General features: G+C 43.0%; 1 protein-coding gene across 1 annotated transcript in view; it reads right to left on the minus strand.

Annotated features, from left to right (window-relative positions):
* LOC144503706 (dual 3',5'-cyclic-AMP and -GMP phosphodiesterase 11A-like) overlaps positions 1-18044 on the minus strand; it is a 277419-nt gene that overhangs the window by 75075 nt on the left and 184300 nt on the right. Inside the window, exons 12-14 of the mRNA XM_078228466.1 lie at positions 12602-12748; positions 7480-7587; positions 4918-5027 (exon numbers count right to left, since the gene is read on the minus strand). Of these exons, the coding sequence (XP_078084592.1) occupies positions 4918-5027; positions 7480-7587; positions 12602-12748 (365 nt within the window). The remainder of the gene's footprint in view (positions 1-4917; positions 5028-7479; positions 7588-12601; positions 12749-18044) is intronic.

Below are 18044 nucleotides of genomic sequence, written 5' to 3' on the forward strand. Positions count from 1 at the left end.
AGCCCAGACAGACATACCTCAGTGGGTGTCTAGTTTAAGCTCGAGCTCACATCCTCATGGTCACCGCATGTACACATGTCTGTAGGAGGAGCAGGAGGCAGGGACAGCCAAGGTCATTCCCACTCAGACGGCTGCTGGGGAAAAGGCCTCTGCTAAGTCCAAGTCTGAACACGAGCCTCGGTAACGGTCCTGGACATGATGCTCGAGAATCAGCAAGAGGTGAGGGGAACATCAGGCAGAGGTGAGGGGAACATCAGGCAGAGGTGTCAGAGGCTGTCAACACAGTGGCACATGAGGTGCAGGAGTCAATCTGTGTGTTCTTTGAAGTGGTGGTATCAGAATGTGTGCACTGAGGTCTCCTTGGGGAGGATGGCGGATGCCATGGAATGCCTGGTCCAGTAGAATACCCAGTTTCTGCTGGAGCCGCACACAGACCTACACTACATCGCTGTAGCCATAGACAAGCATGGACAGGTAATACAGCCTCCCTCCAGGTGTCCCTTCTCCTCAAGGGGTAAGTGAGGGGTTCTCAGGTACACAAAGAAGCTACTAGTGCACAACACTGGGGCCTCCATTCAAAACTCTCCAAGTGTGCCCCAGCATTCAGAATCCTGTCTGTCTGTGACCACATCAGCTAAAGCCTCTGGAGCCTGAGGGTGCAGTCTTTTTTCAAATTCATTTTTACAGAATGTGGGTGTCAGTGGCTGGACCAGCATTTATTGCCGATCCCTAACTGTTCCAGAGCAAGAGACCCAAAGAAGGATGGAGTTCTCCAGGCCTCAGGCTCCAAAGGATAGCCGTCAAAGGCCATCAAAGACAACAATTCATAATGGTCAGCAGGCTACCTACACCGCTGATGTCAAGGAAGACCATAAGAAAAAGGAACACAAGTAGGCTGTTCAATCCCTCAAGCCTGCTCTGCCATTCAATACGATCATAGCAGATCCAACATTCATCACGTCCACCTTCCTGCCCTTTTCCCATAACCCTTGATTCCCTTACTGATCGAAAATCTATCTACCTCGGCCTTGAATGTACAAGGTGATTCTGCCCACACAACCTCTTTGTGGCAGAGTTCCAAAGACTCATAACCCACAGAGAAGAAATTCCTCCTCATCTCGTTTTAAATTGGCTCTCCTTTATTCTGAGACTATGCCCTCTAATCCTAGACTCACCCATGAGGGGAAACATTCTCTCAGCATTTACCCTGTCATGTCTCTTCAGAATCCCATATGTTTCAATGAGATCACCTCTCATTCTTCTAAATTCCAATGAGTCCCAACCTGTTTAACCTTTCCTCATAAGACAATCCCTCCACACCAGGGATCATCCTAGTGAGTCCTCGCTGAGCTCCAGTGAAATAATATCTTTCCTTAAATAAAGGGACCAAATCTGTTCAGAGTACTCCAGATGTTGTCTTGATTTGATTTGATTTATTATTGTCACGTGTATCAGCATACAGTGAAAAGTATTGTTTCTTGCGCGCTATACAGACAAAAGATACCATTTAAATTTGGTTGCAGTACAGTAGCTTCCTTCGTCCAGAGTGGTCCTGGCATTGATCCATGTGTAACGCCAATGCTTACAGGTCACTACCTGAAAAAGAACCCCTTATCCACTCGCTGCTTCCTGCCCATTAGCCAATTTTCTATCCATGCCAGTATATTACCTCCAACCTTATGACTTAATCTTTTGTGAAGTATCTTGTTTAACACCTTCTGGAAGTCCAAATACAACACATCTACTGGTTCTTCTCTATCCATTTTGGTTCAGACTTGCTTGAAAAACTAAATTAGTCAGACACAATTTCCCTTTCATGAAGCCATGCTAACTCTGCTTGATTTGATTATGATTTTAAATGTGCTGCTATTACTTCCTTAATAATTGATTCCAACATTTTCCAAAATAGATGTTAGGCTAATCGCCCTATAGTTATCTGCTTTTTGTTCACTCCCTTTTTGAAAAGCGGTGTCACATTGGCAGTTTTCCAATCCTCCAAAACTTCTCCAGAACCCGAGGATTTTTGGAAAATGCATCCACTATCTCTGTAGCCACTTCTTTTAGGATCCTCGGAAGCAAACCATCAGCACCAGGGGATTTATCTATCTTTAGCCCCATTAATTTATCTAATACTACTTGTCTAGTGATGGTGATGGTATTTAATTCCTCCCCTGTATTCTTTAGTATTAATGGGATGTTCAAAGTATCTTCCACCATAAAGACTGATGCAAAATATCTATTTAGCTCTTCTGCCATTTCCTTGTTCCCATAACTATCCCTCCAGATTCATTTTCTAAGGGGCCTATGTTTATTTTTATATGTTTAGAGAAGCTCTTATTGTCAGTTTTCATATTCCTTGCTAGTTTGCTCTCCTAGTTAATTTTCTCTCTTTTGATCCTCCTTTGCTGGATTCTGAAGCACCTAAATGCAGTGCACATACAATGAAAAGGTTTTGAGTTCATTCTGGTAGCACTAGTGTACAGTAAATTACTGTTGCACACTTGGAAATATATGTATAGTTACCTGCCCCCACCCCAATTCAAGGGGCCAGCCCAGGCTGTGTCTCTGTCCCCCTGAATCATGCCTGTTCATGGAGGTATCTATGTTTGCAAGGACCTTTGCGAGCCATGTGTGAGAGGCCTCCCACACATGCTGTTTCCTAGTATTCCACTGCCTGGTCTGTATAAACACCTTTCCCTGGTCAGGACTGTATGTTAGAATTCCCCCTTCAGTTGTCCAGTTGAGCTGACCCACAGCTCCACCCACCTGATGACCTTTCTCCCAACATCTCTCCAATAGACAGTGCCTCAGCAGCAGGATGGAGCACATTTTCTTTCAAACCGTTTCTAACACCTTCTACATTCCACATCCTCCCCCCTCTCCCCCACCCCAGCACCATTGAACCCAGTGTAACTTTTACCCTCCCAATCATCACCCTTGAACCCTTCCTATAAACCTGCAGCCCATCACTGTCACAATTCGCTGCCCTCCCTCCCCAATGAGCCCACACCTGTCACGTCCCGAATATAAAAGCAAAATACTGCGGATGCTGGAATCTGAAACAAAAACAGAAAATGCTGGAAAATCTCAGCAGCTCTGACAACATCTGTGGAGCAAAAACAGAGCTAACATTTTGAGTCTGGATGGCCCTTCATCCGAGTCACTGTCCCCATGCTCACCCTTATCCTATCCACCCCTCGGATCCGTGTCAACCTCTGAGTGCCCTCCAATAACCCAAACTGGCCCTTCACCTGCCACTGACAGACTATCACTCTCCCACCTTACCGCATCCCACTGACCCCTTTAACTGGTATTGTTCCCTCCTACCCCCAGTACCCTCAGTTTACCCATTAGTGTTCCATAATTTACACGACTGACCACTACCTCTGAACCATCCCCTCCCTCCCAGTCCCCTGCTGAATCCCCCGTGCTGTCCCCCGCTCTGCTGACTCCTGCACTGTTCCCCAGTGCCTACCCAATCCTCCCAACCAGCTCCCCCACAAGACTACATGCCTACGCCCACCTTTTGTCTGCCCTCTCCTCCCGCCCCATGCTCCATCAACCACCGCCCCTGTTGCCATGCATCTTCCACCCCCCCCCCACACTGCCATCCTTCTGTCCCAGCCCGCCCCAACCTGCCATTCTGCTGTCCCACCCTGCCATTCTCCTGACCCAGCCAGCAATCCCAGTAAGTCTCAACATGTGTCCACCATGTTGGCCTGGTTGTGTTTTGGACTGGTGTGAACTCTGGCTGCTGGGTAATTGAATGACGGAGGGGGATACAATTCCGGTTGGATGGTAATTTAAATCCCATTAATGAGTAGGTAAATGGCTTCCTTGTGGCCTTTGGCAAGAATAGCGACCCGCCTTGCCATGATGGTTGAGACCACAAGCTCCTACCATCGTTTCCCATGATTTTTCCACTTGTGCCATATTCTCCTCCCCCACCTGCAATGAACCCTGCCGCTGCAGGAGGGATCAATTCCACTCTGAATTTTCTATGGCTGGTTTAGTTTCATATCTACCATGCAAAACCTCATCCCATTCATTGCATTACAATAGTGAGGCAGATAGATGCAGTTGCTGTGGAGATACTGGCATAAGGGCATATCTCAGATAGCAACTTTCTGATTTACACATTGAACTATGCCTCTAGTCTCACCTGAAATTGTTGTAGCATTTATGCATAAATTATTGTTGTTGTTTCTCTTCCGGCACCTAGCGGTGCACAAGGCAGATTCTCAGCTGTTGCCATAGCAAGGTTTACCTGGAACAGGTTGCTAGTTGGTCACCAGAGGCTTATAGTTTGAGGGGTGCCGCTCCACGCCAAGCATGGCTGACCAGGAGTCTCTACCATTCTTACCGTTTACCATTGTTTTGAAAAGATTTTGTAGGTTGATTCTCAACCTGTTTGGCCACATTATGAATGCACCTTCCTTGGTCATTGAGTCCTGGGGTGGGACTTGAACTCAAGAGCTTCTGGCTCAGAGGCGGGGATGCCACCCACTCCGCCCAACACCTTTGGCCTCACTATTATTTTAAAAGCAAATTATGGGTCATTACATTTGCAGTTACATCTACTGATTTGCACCTTAAGACCAATCACCAATCTAAATATACAACAGATAATAAAAACATTGAAAGAAGATAAAGGACTTTTCATATTTTAAAGGTAATTTTTTGATTAAAAAATTTTGAAATTAAACATGACTGCCTCCATATTTACTTTCACAATTACTTCTCATTATCTTGCTCTAGTGAAGCACAAATTGCAGCAGAAAGGTCTAGCATATATAATATTTGATATTAGAATATATTTTTGCTTTACAGTATTTCAAATAGCAAAATATAGGTTTAATGTGGTTATTTTCTTTTTTTAAACATGTTACTGAAGTATAGATGACATCTTTCACTCACTTTTCTTGGAAGGCATTGTTTGTTCCTCTGTGATCAAGGTCGTGGCATAGACAACCAACCATCAAAGCTAAGATTTCAATATCAGATAGAATTTCTCGGAAACCAACAGTCTATGGGAAGAATATTGGGCAAATAATTAATTATTCTTCTCGAGCATATCTCTTGTGGTGCGTTCACAGTGAATAGGAGGGCAGCCAATTTTACAAAATCTGATGCATTTCTCCATTATAATATGGCTGGTCTCATGCCAGGAGATTGATAATCAAAATAAATACTATAGTCCTCTTTATTTTGTTCATTTCGGTCAATAGTAAATGCTTATGATAGAACGAAAAAACAGTAAAAACTGGGGAAAAAGAATACTGATCCGAACGGGTCTTGTATACCCTAAAATGGAACACCGGTAAAAACTGGGAAATAAGAGGACTGGCCCGGGCTGTTCTTTTCAATTGTGAATTCGGAACAGTGTTTTACTCAACAGAATGGCAATAATGCTCAATTTGTGGAGGCAAGCTCATTTGCATTGTTATTCTCAGGCCTTGCTTTAGGCTTGAACAGTAGAGTGCGGGGGATGGGAGTGATAAATTTGCTATCTGTGAGGAAGGTGTTCCTCTCTGTCACTCCATGACAACATTCCCATAATGTCAGCATTTCTACTTCAAGGTGGATGCCAAGTTTCTGGCTGAGGCCTGTTACTGTGACAATAATATGTCACTGGATATGATGACTTTATGCTACATGTTACTTGTGGGTATAGAAACAGGAGTGTAGGTGCGGGCCTGGGAGACTCCATCAATTCATTACACTTGGAGGCAACAGCGAAAAGACGCTGTGGTCCTGCTTTCCTCTCCAACTTGCCATTCTAAGGATAGACCCAGGGCAGACCCCACTGTCAACTTTTTGGGGTATTGAAGATCCCCGTGGGCAGCAGCAACAGAAACTAAGAAACTAAGATGGCTTGGAATGTACAGGTCCACTTCTGCACAGGTCCAATCATGTGCAATCTGGGTTCTCCAGCTATCCCATGCTGGTGGGAGGAGAGTGGTGGTGTAAGGGGGCAATTTACTCCAATTTCCTCTTCATTGTACCTGCAAAATTAATGCTTCCCAGGCACAGAAAAGTGGATAATCACCTTCTGAATGTCATACAAATCTATCAAGCATTCCCTTGCCAATAAACCCAAAGGTTACTGGGTTAGTATAATAGAAGACAGCTCTTGCACAAGATCACATTGTAAAAATTATTCAACATTCAAACACAACTTAATAAAATAACAGTACAATATATTCCTGCAGTTAGAAGTTTTACAGAGGAAATTCAAATTCATGATTGGATTGACTGTTTAGTGGGGCAATATTCCACTGTGTTCAATACATTTAGAATAATAGATATTAGGCCAAGTGTTATAATATTGTAACTGCAGAGAGGGATTCACTTTGTGTGGAAACCATCATTTGTTCTGTTGTAACCAAGGCATGACAGCCCCACTTTCAAACCCAGAGCTGTTCTCAGTGTTTGAAACAAGGGGTGTAATTTTACCGGCACACCGCCCAAGGCTTGTAAGATCCCTCCCGAGGCCAACGGAGAATGCCGTTCTGCGAGAATCAGGGGGGGGGGGGGGGGGGGGCGTGGCGATAAAATTCCAGCCAAGGTATCCGAAGAAGAGCAAGGCCCATTCATTTCCTAATGTCCTCAGAAACCTTGCTGTTTATCTCTCTTGTATTTGATCTTTTGTCCATCGTATGCACTTTTTATTTAATTTTCATATAGTTTCATATAAGTCATCCCAAGTTATTGGAGAATATTACACATAAGCAAACATTGTAAAACTAGAGAACCAGAATTTTGAAAATTGGGATGAGGGACTTGGGTTTCAATTGAAATGATCTGTCATGTGATTCAGTTGTCTTAGGTTAACCATCACAATCCAAGTAAGCTAAATGGTACAATAAAGTACGAGAGATAGAGATGGATGGAGATGGATGGAAAGAATAGTTAAATTGGTTACAAGAACAGAAAATAAATAATGTTAATAGCGAGTGAGGAAAATACATATAGAAGATATTCATTGCAAAATGGACACTGAATCTCATTTTGAGAAATTTTCCAACATATATCAATTATATTTTGATGTTTAATTATGCACAGTTTGTTTAGACTAAATGGCTAACCTATTTTATTCCCACAACATCAATGATCTATTTAGCATATCAAATTATTAGTTGTCTCTGCCAGCTACTTTTGGTGATGTTGTCACTGAAATAACCTAGGTCATGGAAATCAAAATTTCTAAATACTAAAGCGGTTAGTAATTATAATTCTGCCAGTCAGTTAAGAAATCCTTATGGAAATGAAATTGTCCCATTTATCAAATTGTCCCTATTAAACAAAACCCATCAGTACTTATTTAAACACATTTGAATCAAATGAAGCCTGAGAAAATAAAAAAAATTCCCTCTTAATCATATCTTCATTAATTGGTGTCATCTACTTTATGCTGTGATTTACGCACAGTCCTAATGTCTGTTTAACAGGAACTATCAAACAAGTCTATTGACTTACTGTAATCATTACAAACATGCATTGTGCAACATTAAATGCATGACGCCAATTGTGGTATGGAACAGCACGGTAATTCTTTCTCACGGTGAGCAGCCAGCGGCACAGAACCTGCAACATCACACAAATTTATGTATGTTAGTTTATTCTGATGAAATTAATACATAACCATGGTAGATTTACTTTTCTCTTTAAAAGCTGATTTAGTGCACTGCGCGCAGCCTGGAGTGAAATCCTGAATTTTGTTTACAGGTGAAGTAAGAATCTGATATTTCGTGAATCCCGGGAGTTTTTTAGTAATTAAAAAGTAGGAATTCCATTCTGACTATATTACTTTTTACAACATGGTCAATAACTTTCAATTGTATGGAAATGTACATTGGTTGTTAAATATTCATGAATAATCAAATTAGAATCTTTGTTAAATTTGTAGGGAGAGGATTTCATGCGGACATTTTAATGGTTTCAGAAACAACTACCTGTATTTACTCTCTACTTTTGGATAGATAATCACAATGTGAGGAAAGAAAAGGAAAAACTGGACCCTGATTTTAAGTGGGGGATGGAAACAGAGAACACTTTGACAGTGGGTAATAAGTCAGCAACTTGTAACGTGGAACCTTGTCTCTTTCATTTACATAAGGCTTCTGGACCACACTGATGACACAGTTTTTAGTGGGATTTCTAGCCACTCTAAAAAAATCTCAGTTCACCTCTTCAACAGAGGCTGCATTCAGTAAAGGCTCAAATCTATCTAATTGTAAATCGCAGGAGGAAAGTCCTTCTCTGCTGCCACCCTGGCAGAAGACAGATTACTCCACTTAGGATCTGCAACTAGTCCATGTGCCATGGTGCAAGGAGCAGTTGTACCCCCAGATTGTATAGCTCGAAAGGACAGAGAAGTTTTATGACTTTAGTCAGGGTGGTGGGGGTCCAAAAACAGGCATTAAAGCTGGAGGCAAACACTCCTTTGTCATTTGGGAGAATATCCCAGCCACGTTTTAGGCCCATCTAGCAATAAATTAGTTGCTGTCAGGGCTCGTGACCCTTTAAAGAAAGAGAAGCTGCCTCCAAAAGCTGCGGTCCATTTGGAGGGTGGGCCAGTCTTCCATCTCAGCCAAGCCACCAGGAAAGGTGGCCGGTTTTGGGACTAGATAAAGCTGAGGGGAGAGCAATGGACTTGAACATCTCAAAAGGTGAGTGGTAAGTGCGGTCACCAGACCTCAGGAGCCAGGTGGAGCTGAAATAAAAGCTTCTGACAATGTAATAGAGCTACACAGACTTAATATAGAAAAGAACTACCATTCATGTAACCTATTCAAAGATTTCAAAATCCCTTAATTGGTCAATCTGTTATAAAAACAAACAAACCTCTATTTAGCAACTACCTCAAAGAAAACTAATCCTTTAATGGTGTTTTTAAACTGTCAATCAAAATGTAAATGTAAATTAAGCCCCCCTCCCCCACAAATCAAAGATGAGTACTTTGTAGCTTTTGAAACTTAACCTAGCATCCATAACAATCTCAGCTGTAATAACTGTCCTTGGGAAATGTCAACAGTGAACTTTAGTGAAACTGCAGGAACAGATAGCAATAGTTATTTTCTAAGCTACACCAAATGGCCTGTCAATCAATGCAGTCCAGCAACCTTTTTAAAACTCTAACAGCTGTTTTTCTCATATAAAAGGTTGGGGATTTAAATCATTTCAGATCATTTATACCCATGACTTTTTGACTTAGAGGTGAGCCAAGACTGGCACATATTCACTTGTGGAAAAATATTACAAAAATGACTTGCATAAGATCTGTATGTCACTTCTTTTGTTGCCAAACACTAGTATTAGCTGATTGGTTTTCCATCTTACTCAGAAAAAGACTCATGCAACAGTTATTTGGAAATGTAACAAGTAATCATTTCATAAGCAAAGAGACACCAAATAAAGGTGAAATGACCTGAAGTATGGTGAAAATGATAGCATATTGGACACGCAAAACTGAAAGATCTCAGCCAAGAGGATCCTATAGGATGAAAGTTCATGGGGACGAACTTACCAAAAAGATTCTAAGTGCCAAACAAGTGTGAAAATGGGATTGAATCATGCCCTTTTTTTCAGCAAGTTTTCAATTTATAAGGACATGCCACTTAGTGCAAAAATGAGGCAAAGTGTGATTCACACCAGTAGGAGGAGTAGACAGTCAATTCTCACTGGAAAGCTGGCTGCTGACAGCTAGAGTGTGCCATTGTACATGCGCCTTGATTTCTACAAGTGTATATAGAACACTGAGAGATGTCGTTCACCGCCCCCCCCCTCATCGCTGGCCTCCCTGGCCCATTGCTGGCTTGATACCTGATATCCCAGCTGATTGCTGCCTTGATAACCCCCCCCCCCCCGACTTATTGCTGCTCCGATACCCCCCCCCAGGTCAATTGCTGCTATGGCCAATCCCTGATTGCAGAGTGCGCAGCCCCAAGCGTACTCGTGCCCATCCCCTCCCCTTAGGCCCCGGTTTTGTCACTGCCTGGTGGGTGGGCAGTGCCAGGCTGGCACTGCCCAAGGGACATTGCTTCCCAACCCCCAACCACCCGGGAGGCCTCAATGGCCTCCAGTCCCACTGGAGAGGGTATTATGTCTGGTCCCTGTTGGTGGCGGCTATATGCGATCCTCGCTGGTGAGGATCTCCACTGGCAAGGCCGTTAATGCAACTGAGCCTGGACAATTCCGTTCTGGACTCACTAATCATATTTAAATTCAAATTTTATAACCAGCCTTGCACCCTTCCCAGCTGCAAGGCTGATTTCAGCAGCAGATCGGGGCTAGTAGTATTGCAAGAGATGAGAAACCAGGAACAAAGCTAATTTTTCGCCTCTCTCGTAATCTTACCGGCGGGATGAGCTGGTAAGAAGACCCCCCATGTATCTCAATGCATTGATTAAGATTGGATTTGTACTTAGCATTGCTGTCTTTGAATTTGAAGTCATATCAATCTAGTGATTATTAGAATTGACATGTGTCCTGTTAGTTGACATGAAAAAGTTTGCTATTTGGTAACGGTTATATTAAACCTGTTTTATTGTTCCACCACCCTAGAGAACTGGATATCAGAACTAATGTTCTTCAGCTAAGTGCAGCAGTAACATGAGATATATGAACGAACAAAGACAGCTTGATAGTAACAATTATGTCCCTCACAGGTATCTGAAATGCACCAGAAACAACATCAGTCATTAACGGAGTTATGTCTACATATATAGGAAGAGAATGAGTTCTGACAGCATTGGACTTAAGAGTCCCTCTTGAACTCATTACTGAGGTTTTGGATTGTCTGTTTATTCAGCCTGCAATTTTTCATGACCTGAATTCTATCTGGTACAAGTTACAGAAGAAATATCACCCTGGGAGATGAAGAAAGAAAGAGCTGATTGCATTTCATATGTTCCTAGCATTTGCCACTAACTTCAGAGCATTTTTATGAGAATGGAACTCAGTGGCATACCAATGTAGTATTTATGGGTAATTAACGGGAACTGCAGCATCATGAAGTGCAGTTTAGCACTTCAGATCTTGATTTGTGTTGTGATTGATAAGTAATGCAATTTTTGCAAAAGATTCTCCAAGTGGAATTCTGCTCAAATTAAACAGCCAGGGAATACTTTCATAAAAATTACAGCAAATAGCAATTTCAAAATGACAATTTGCAGTTAATTTGCAAAAAGTGCATTTAATAAAACAGAAAAAGCTTAGTCAATAGGATGCTAAGTACTTACCTTTAGACTCCACATAAGACCTGATTTTGCGTTCCTAGCATATCGTATTGCAAAGGTATCAGTTTAAAGCTAGTCTGTAATACAGTGAACGCACTGTGTGCAATTTTGCCATGTCAGATTATTTGAGTTAATAACTTGAACAGTTAGCCTAGGTTTCCTGCTCAGCTTTGGCCTGGTGCCAGCAACTAGTTTAAAAGGACATGTGGAAAATTAGTACATAGTTCAAATTTAAAAGTAGGTGCTCATTTCATTAAAAATGGCTGTATATTTGGACAAATACTTTTTCTTTCTTCAGTAAAGTTCAAAATACACTAAATAGTTGTCAGCATTTGCAAATTTTAAAGACGGGGGGGGGGGGGGGGGGAGAATGAGAGGTGCTGGGGCGGAAACTCAATGAAAGAAATCCCAAAGGGGAGGTGTGAAACAGACTCCGTGCTTAATTGATAGGACAGTACAACGGTTCACCTTGCTTAATGATTGGAAAAAAGGATGTGCTCCTACTCATCTGCTCCTTCTCTGTGTCGACAAGTCATTTAAAGCTCAACCTAATCACTCCTAATCAACTTAATACTAATTAATGTTAATTAGCTGTCTTTCCATGCTTGACAGACAGTAGGAGGGCAGCTAAAGGTATTGGACTTTATTTCACATGGGCTTCTTCCAGCTGAAAGTCAAAATTTTGGTTCCAATATTCACAAGGGAGGCAGGGACGGAGAAGAGGAAACCCGGAAATTCCGGAAGGCAGAGATCCTGCCAAATTTATCAGCAAGACCACATTTATCATTTTTTTTACTCTGTTTCCTGCCTGCAGCGGTTGGATTGAGAGTTTGGGTGACTGCTGAGCAGGAACGGCAGTGGTAGAAAACTGTAGCCATAGGGTACTTCCCACTGGCACACACTGCAACCAAATTATCAATATTGTGGAGACACATTTTGTGGCCTAACATTACATAAGTAACATGTCCCAAACCTTGTTTGGCCTGTCAGAGGGACTTTGCAGAGGAGAAATTTTCCAGAGAGAGACAGAAAAGCTCCAGCTGACTCTGAAATGCTCTCAAATTATGCAGCTAAATGTTATTTTGCTACTTATTTCTGCTGCCTTAAGGAGTTGGCTCAGCAGATGATGTATTAGATTGCAGTGGTTGATCTTGGATCAGGCCTTCCAATGAGGTACTCCTTTCTGATAATTTGAGGACGATATTAACAGTGGCTATACCATCTCTTACTAAGTGAAAAACAAAAAAGTATATTTTTGGCCAAGTAGAAGGGCCAAGTTAGCTGAAGGATCCAGGAGGTAAACTGTAAAATGTTAAATGTACACCGCAGTACAGAATGGACATCGTCAACATTTTCCTTACCTCATAATCGACTTTGAATCTCTGTACCATCCCCAGTTCCAGGAACATTCTTAATGACGCTGTTATCATTCCATCAATATCAAGGGAAAAATCATTGAAGTAAAAGCTACCGATTCCCAGCTCACTCACAGAAGGAAGTTTTGCAGCCTGAATAAAATACAGAAAAGTTAAAGAGTGTGTAGGAAATGAAGGACAAATTAACGGTTTTGCTTCATGTTCTTCCATGTGTTTAACCTTTTTCCCATTGGAAGTACCTTTAGTGTTGAATATACTTGAGTAAAAACATCACCCATCAACACAATATTATTGCTTAGAAATTCTTGAGCATCCATTACTTTGCGGGCACAATCTCAGAGTGAAGGGACGCTCCTTTAAAACTGAGATAAGGAGGAATTTCTTCAGCCAGAGGGTGCTGAACCTGTGGAACTCATTGCCACAGAGGGCTGTGGAGGCCAGGTCATTGAGTGTCTTTAAGATAGATAGGTTCTTGATCAATAAGGGGATCAAGAATTAGGGGGAGAAGGCAGGAGAATGGGGATGAGAATCATATCAGCCATGATTGAATAGCAGAGCAGACTCAATGGGCCTGATGGCCTAATTCTTCTCCTAAATCTTATGGTCTCAGGCGGGGTAGCAAGGATTTCAGGAGGCAACAAGGGCATGAGAGGGAAATAAGTACCTTGGATGGGGTCAGTATCATGTGCCCAGGGCTAGCAATGGAGGTCTCAGGGTTCACAGATATCAAGGGGAATCACAGGTGAAAACGAGGGTCTCAGGGAATCATACATCTCAGGCCTTGGGAGGGAATGATGGCCCCAAGAGGATCATGGGCTTTTGGTGAAAATGAGGGTTTTGGAGGGCTTACATACCTTAGAGAAATTGAAGGTCTTGGGGGATTTCAAAGTAAAGTGGACTAAGGATCTAGGGGGAATCGTGGTTCTCTGAGGAGAATCATGGGCTTTTTGGGCATCATAAGACTCAAAAGCAGCTGAGGGTCTTGGGTCTCAGGAGGAAAGGAGGATCATGAGGACATCACAGCCCATGGGAAAAAATGAAGGCATCTGTGGGATTTCAGGTTTTGGGAGAATTTAGGGCCTCATGCTGGGGGAACATGGGCATCGTCGGTCTCAGTGAAGTTTGGGGGAATTAAGAAAGAGGCTTGGGGGTGACCACAGGTCTCAAGGGAAACAGGATGATTGTAGGTAGGGGTCTGGAAGTTGGTGATCTTGATGTTGGGCAGGGAAGGCAGAGAGTGAGACCAGGTCCAGGGAGTCAGGAATTTCAGAACTTGGGGGGGCGGGGGAAGAGAAATGACACATGAGTGCAAGTGAGCAAGGGCTGTGTGGATTACAAATAATTAGCTTACTCTTTTCTGTAGGTAATCTGCACGTTGGTTAGCCTGAGTGCAACCAGCAATGGTGCTTGCTACCAAAGGCAGGGCAATGTTGCGGCAGGGACTTCAAGTGAGGGAAAGGCCTCATTTTCAAACACCAATCCAGACTGGATAAAGGAAGTCCCTTGTTGGTCTTTATCCAACATAGTGGGAGGAATACTTCATGCTTGCCAATTAGGATGCCGCATGTGCAATGTTTCAAAATGTATCCCAGTTTCTGGGCCTAATTTTTCTTAATTTACTCTTTCATGGAATATTGGCAGCTAGGCCAGCATGTATTGCCTATCCCTAACTGGTCTTAAGAAAGTGGTGGTGAGCCACCTTCTTGAACCACAGTGGTCCATGTCGTATAGGTACATCCACAGTGCTGTTATGAAGGGGGTTCCAGGGTTTTGATCCAGATACAGTGAAGGAACAGCAGTACATCTCCTGCTGGCTGAGTACATTACTTTTAGCAATGATTACGACGAAGTCGATTCTGGTCCAGGTTATTCATTTTATCAGCTGAATCAGGAAGTGCAGGGAGGCAGTAGCTCAAAGAGATGATGTTAAAAATATTTTTTAAAGCACAAAAGGCCCAGAAATCACTTACAAACACAAATCATCTCTGAAGACAAACTAATGGCTGGTATATGGCAGGAGAATTGGAAAGGTACACTGATAAAGGATAATGTAATGTGAGAAAATTAAATATAGCAGCTTTGTATGAACATTTACATAATAGTAATCTGAGTCAGGACTATAATTTTAAAGTTCTCAATGTTTTAATTTCATGGAGCTTTGCACTTTTCTATCATTCTGGTCAAAACATCTAGACATGGAATAAGCTATTAACAGGAGGAAATAATCTTCCCTTGTTTATTAGGTATAGTTATTATCCAGGAGATTCTGTGGTGGGGGAGTTGGGGGTATCTGGTGTGTTGATTTTAACCAGGAGTACGTGGAGGGTGTGGGTGGGATGTTGACATTTGTGAGCGTGTCAGGAAGGTGGTTCCAGCCCACTTGCTTCCACATATCACTCCAATTCTTTAAGTATACCCCCCACAAGACAGGTTGCCTATCAACGCACATTAATCATTCAATCAGAGCAATGTTTCAACTGACTTATAAATTTAATGGCGCATTCCTGGGATTCTTGATACATACCAGTGCAAGTGAGAACGCAACAACAGTTGATGGGGCTGATTAAAAGGTAGGCATATCAATAAGGAGTAAGCCTCACAATTTCTTTACCGTGATATGAAATGATTGGTCCACAGAGCTTTTGCAGAGAGTTTACATTCAACACTTGGGACATTTCCTGAATCACATCAGGACAAGTACGAGTATTGGCTCTCTTAGACCATCCATACCTTGGGAACATCAGCATTAGAAGCAGCAGTAGCAGCAGCCAGGCATTGACAGGCCTGCAGCAGGACAGCAAAAAAGGAAGCAGCAGAGGCAGGTAGCAAGTAGGAAGTCGCACCCTGATAAGGGTGGTAATCTAAGGCTGAGTTTGTTGAGTTGTAAGAACAGCAGCATTTGCAGAGGCTCAGGTTGCCATATAGGTGCTGGCAGACATCTGCAGCCTTCTGAGGAAGATTGGCACCCTGCTGGCTCAGGTAGGCACAGTGCCAGTGGTTATAAAAGTGACCACTGCCTTCAATGCATTTGCCTCTTGCAGACTTAAGCAGGAACTTCAAGTTGGTGGCCCATAAATGCATAAGACAAGCTTATTTGTCAGGACTGTCAGTTATGCGAGCCTTGCTTGTGGTGATGCCAATTTGAATGAGCAGGGGCTCAGGCTGTGTCTCTGGTTGGCTTCCCACGTGTGCAGGGCATTATCAGCTGTATAGGTGTGTATCAAGGAACCCCTAGATCAACCAATGATGAGTATTCATCAAATGATAAGACCAAGGGGCAGAGAAATTGAAGGAGGGTCATTGGGGGTGCAGAGGTAACAGCGCAGGAGCAGGAAGCAAGGCAATTGCAGTTGATTCTATGATTGGATGGATAAGAATGGAATCAAGAGCAGTTCCACCCAGCTGGATGTCACAGGAAAGGGGTTCAAGAAGGATGATGCAGTCAACTGTGTTAAAGGCTGTAGATAGATTGAGAAGGATGAGGAGGGGAGGGCTTGTCACAATCATAACCATAAAACACCCAAGAATGCGCAAGATGGGAGAAAGTGCACAGTAATAAATCTTGTGATTTTGCTAAAGAACACAAACATAATGTTTCCTCAATCACCCATGCTTATACATTTGCTGAACTACAAAGGTTTATTCTTTTTCCCTGAGAGGCTGTTTCTCCTGGCTGGAGGCTTTGGAACTAGGAGTCATAGCCTTACAACAAAGTGTCAGTCCACAATTAGATATCCATCACATCACTTCTCATAGTGGTTAGCAATCCACAATTAGAGGATTGTGAATCTTTGGAATTCTCTACCAAGTGCACTGTCAATCATAGAAACCCTACAGTACAGAAAGAGGCCATCCGGCCCATCGAGTCTGCACCGACCACAATCCCACCCAGGCCCTACGCCCATATCCCTACATATTTTACCCACTAATCCCTCTAACCTATGCACCTCAGGACACTAAGGGGCAATTTCAGCATGGCCAATCAACCTAATCCGCACATCTTTGGACTGTGGGAGGAAACCGGAGCACCCGGAGGAAACCCACGCAGACACGAGGAGAATGTGCAAACTCCACACAGACAGTAACCCAAGCCAGGAATTGAACCCAGGTCCCTGGAGCTGTGAAGCAGCAGTGCTAACCACTGTGCTACCGTGCCGCCCGGTTTCTCCTGGCGTTCAGTAGATCAATACATTCAAAGCTGAAACTGATGCATTCGACTGCTAAAGGATTTAAGGGATAGGAGGATAATGCAGGAAAGTGAAGTTAATGTAGAAGGTCAGCCATGATCTTCCTGAATGGCAGAATAGGCTCACTGAGCCAAACTCCCAACTCTTGCTCCTATTTCTTATGTTCTTAAATTTTTAAATGTCTCCTTTCTCCATCATCCCTCTCTGTTGCCACACTTACTGCTACCAAATTGCTTGAGAGTAACTTGTTGCAGATCAGTGTGGCACTGTAAAGTCAAGGCTGAGATCTTATTCAAGGCACCAATTACTTTGGCACCCAGATCCTGCATGGCCGTGGTTAGTTTGACATGGAGTCATTTGATTATCGCAAATGATCTTCCACGGAGCTGGCCATCAACCCACTTTGAAGAGTATTCCTCTGTTCCCTCTGCTATTGTGGTCAAGGTGCTTGAAATTCTTGTCAGCACATCACGTTTTCTCTAGTGCTTTGCAATGATTCTCCTTTTTGTCGATGGTCTCGGGGTACACCACTTCATTTCAGCTGATTGGAGCCTGGAAAGGGCAGTGATGCAGACTCTTCACCACCATCGTGGTGCTCATTTGTGAAGCATTAGTGAGTCACCAGGTGAAAACCCAACTATCTGCCTAACCTCCGAATCCTGTGCACATTTGGAAGAAATGAGATCCTCTGAGGATTTGTCCTCCACAAGGTCCAATGACTCCTGTGCACAGGAAGGCTCTGGTGGATAGGAAATATATGAATTAGTACTGGCAAGGTCAGAATGTTGCAAATTATCATTATGAAGGTGATCAAATGTGACTCACTGCTGAAATCAAGTCAACATGACTGAATGCCATTTGACATGTGTGTGCATTATATGTCATTCTGTTTCCAGGCAGCTGCACAGTCTCAGCTCCCCATCTCCAATGAACGGGGATATCAAGATGACACTATTCTTGAATGCATCCTCCTCTGTAGTCACCAACTGTGAAATCCACTCCTTCTCCCTTGTGATTTACACATGCTCTCTTCATCTGCAATAGGAAGAGAAACAGGCCAAAAACTGACTGTAATGTCATGGTATGACAGTGCATTTAGTGAGGGTGACTATTCGGGAGAGGCATCATGTATGAGAGAGAGTGGCCGTCTCTGGATAGACAGGACTGCGAGAGAGTGCACTGAAAGAAAATAATGGGTGTGCCAGCAAGATATCATAGAATCCCTACAGTGCAGAAGGCCA

This window comes from Mustelus asterias, chromosome 2, assembly GCF_964213995.1.
Source record: "Mustelus asterias chromosome 2, sMusAst1.hap1.1, whole genome shotgun sequence".
Taxonomy (NCBI): domain Eukaryota; kingdom Metazoa; phylum Chordata; class Chondrichthyes; order Carcharhiniformes; family Triakidae; genus Mustelus; species Mustelus asterias.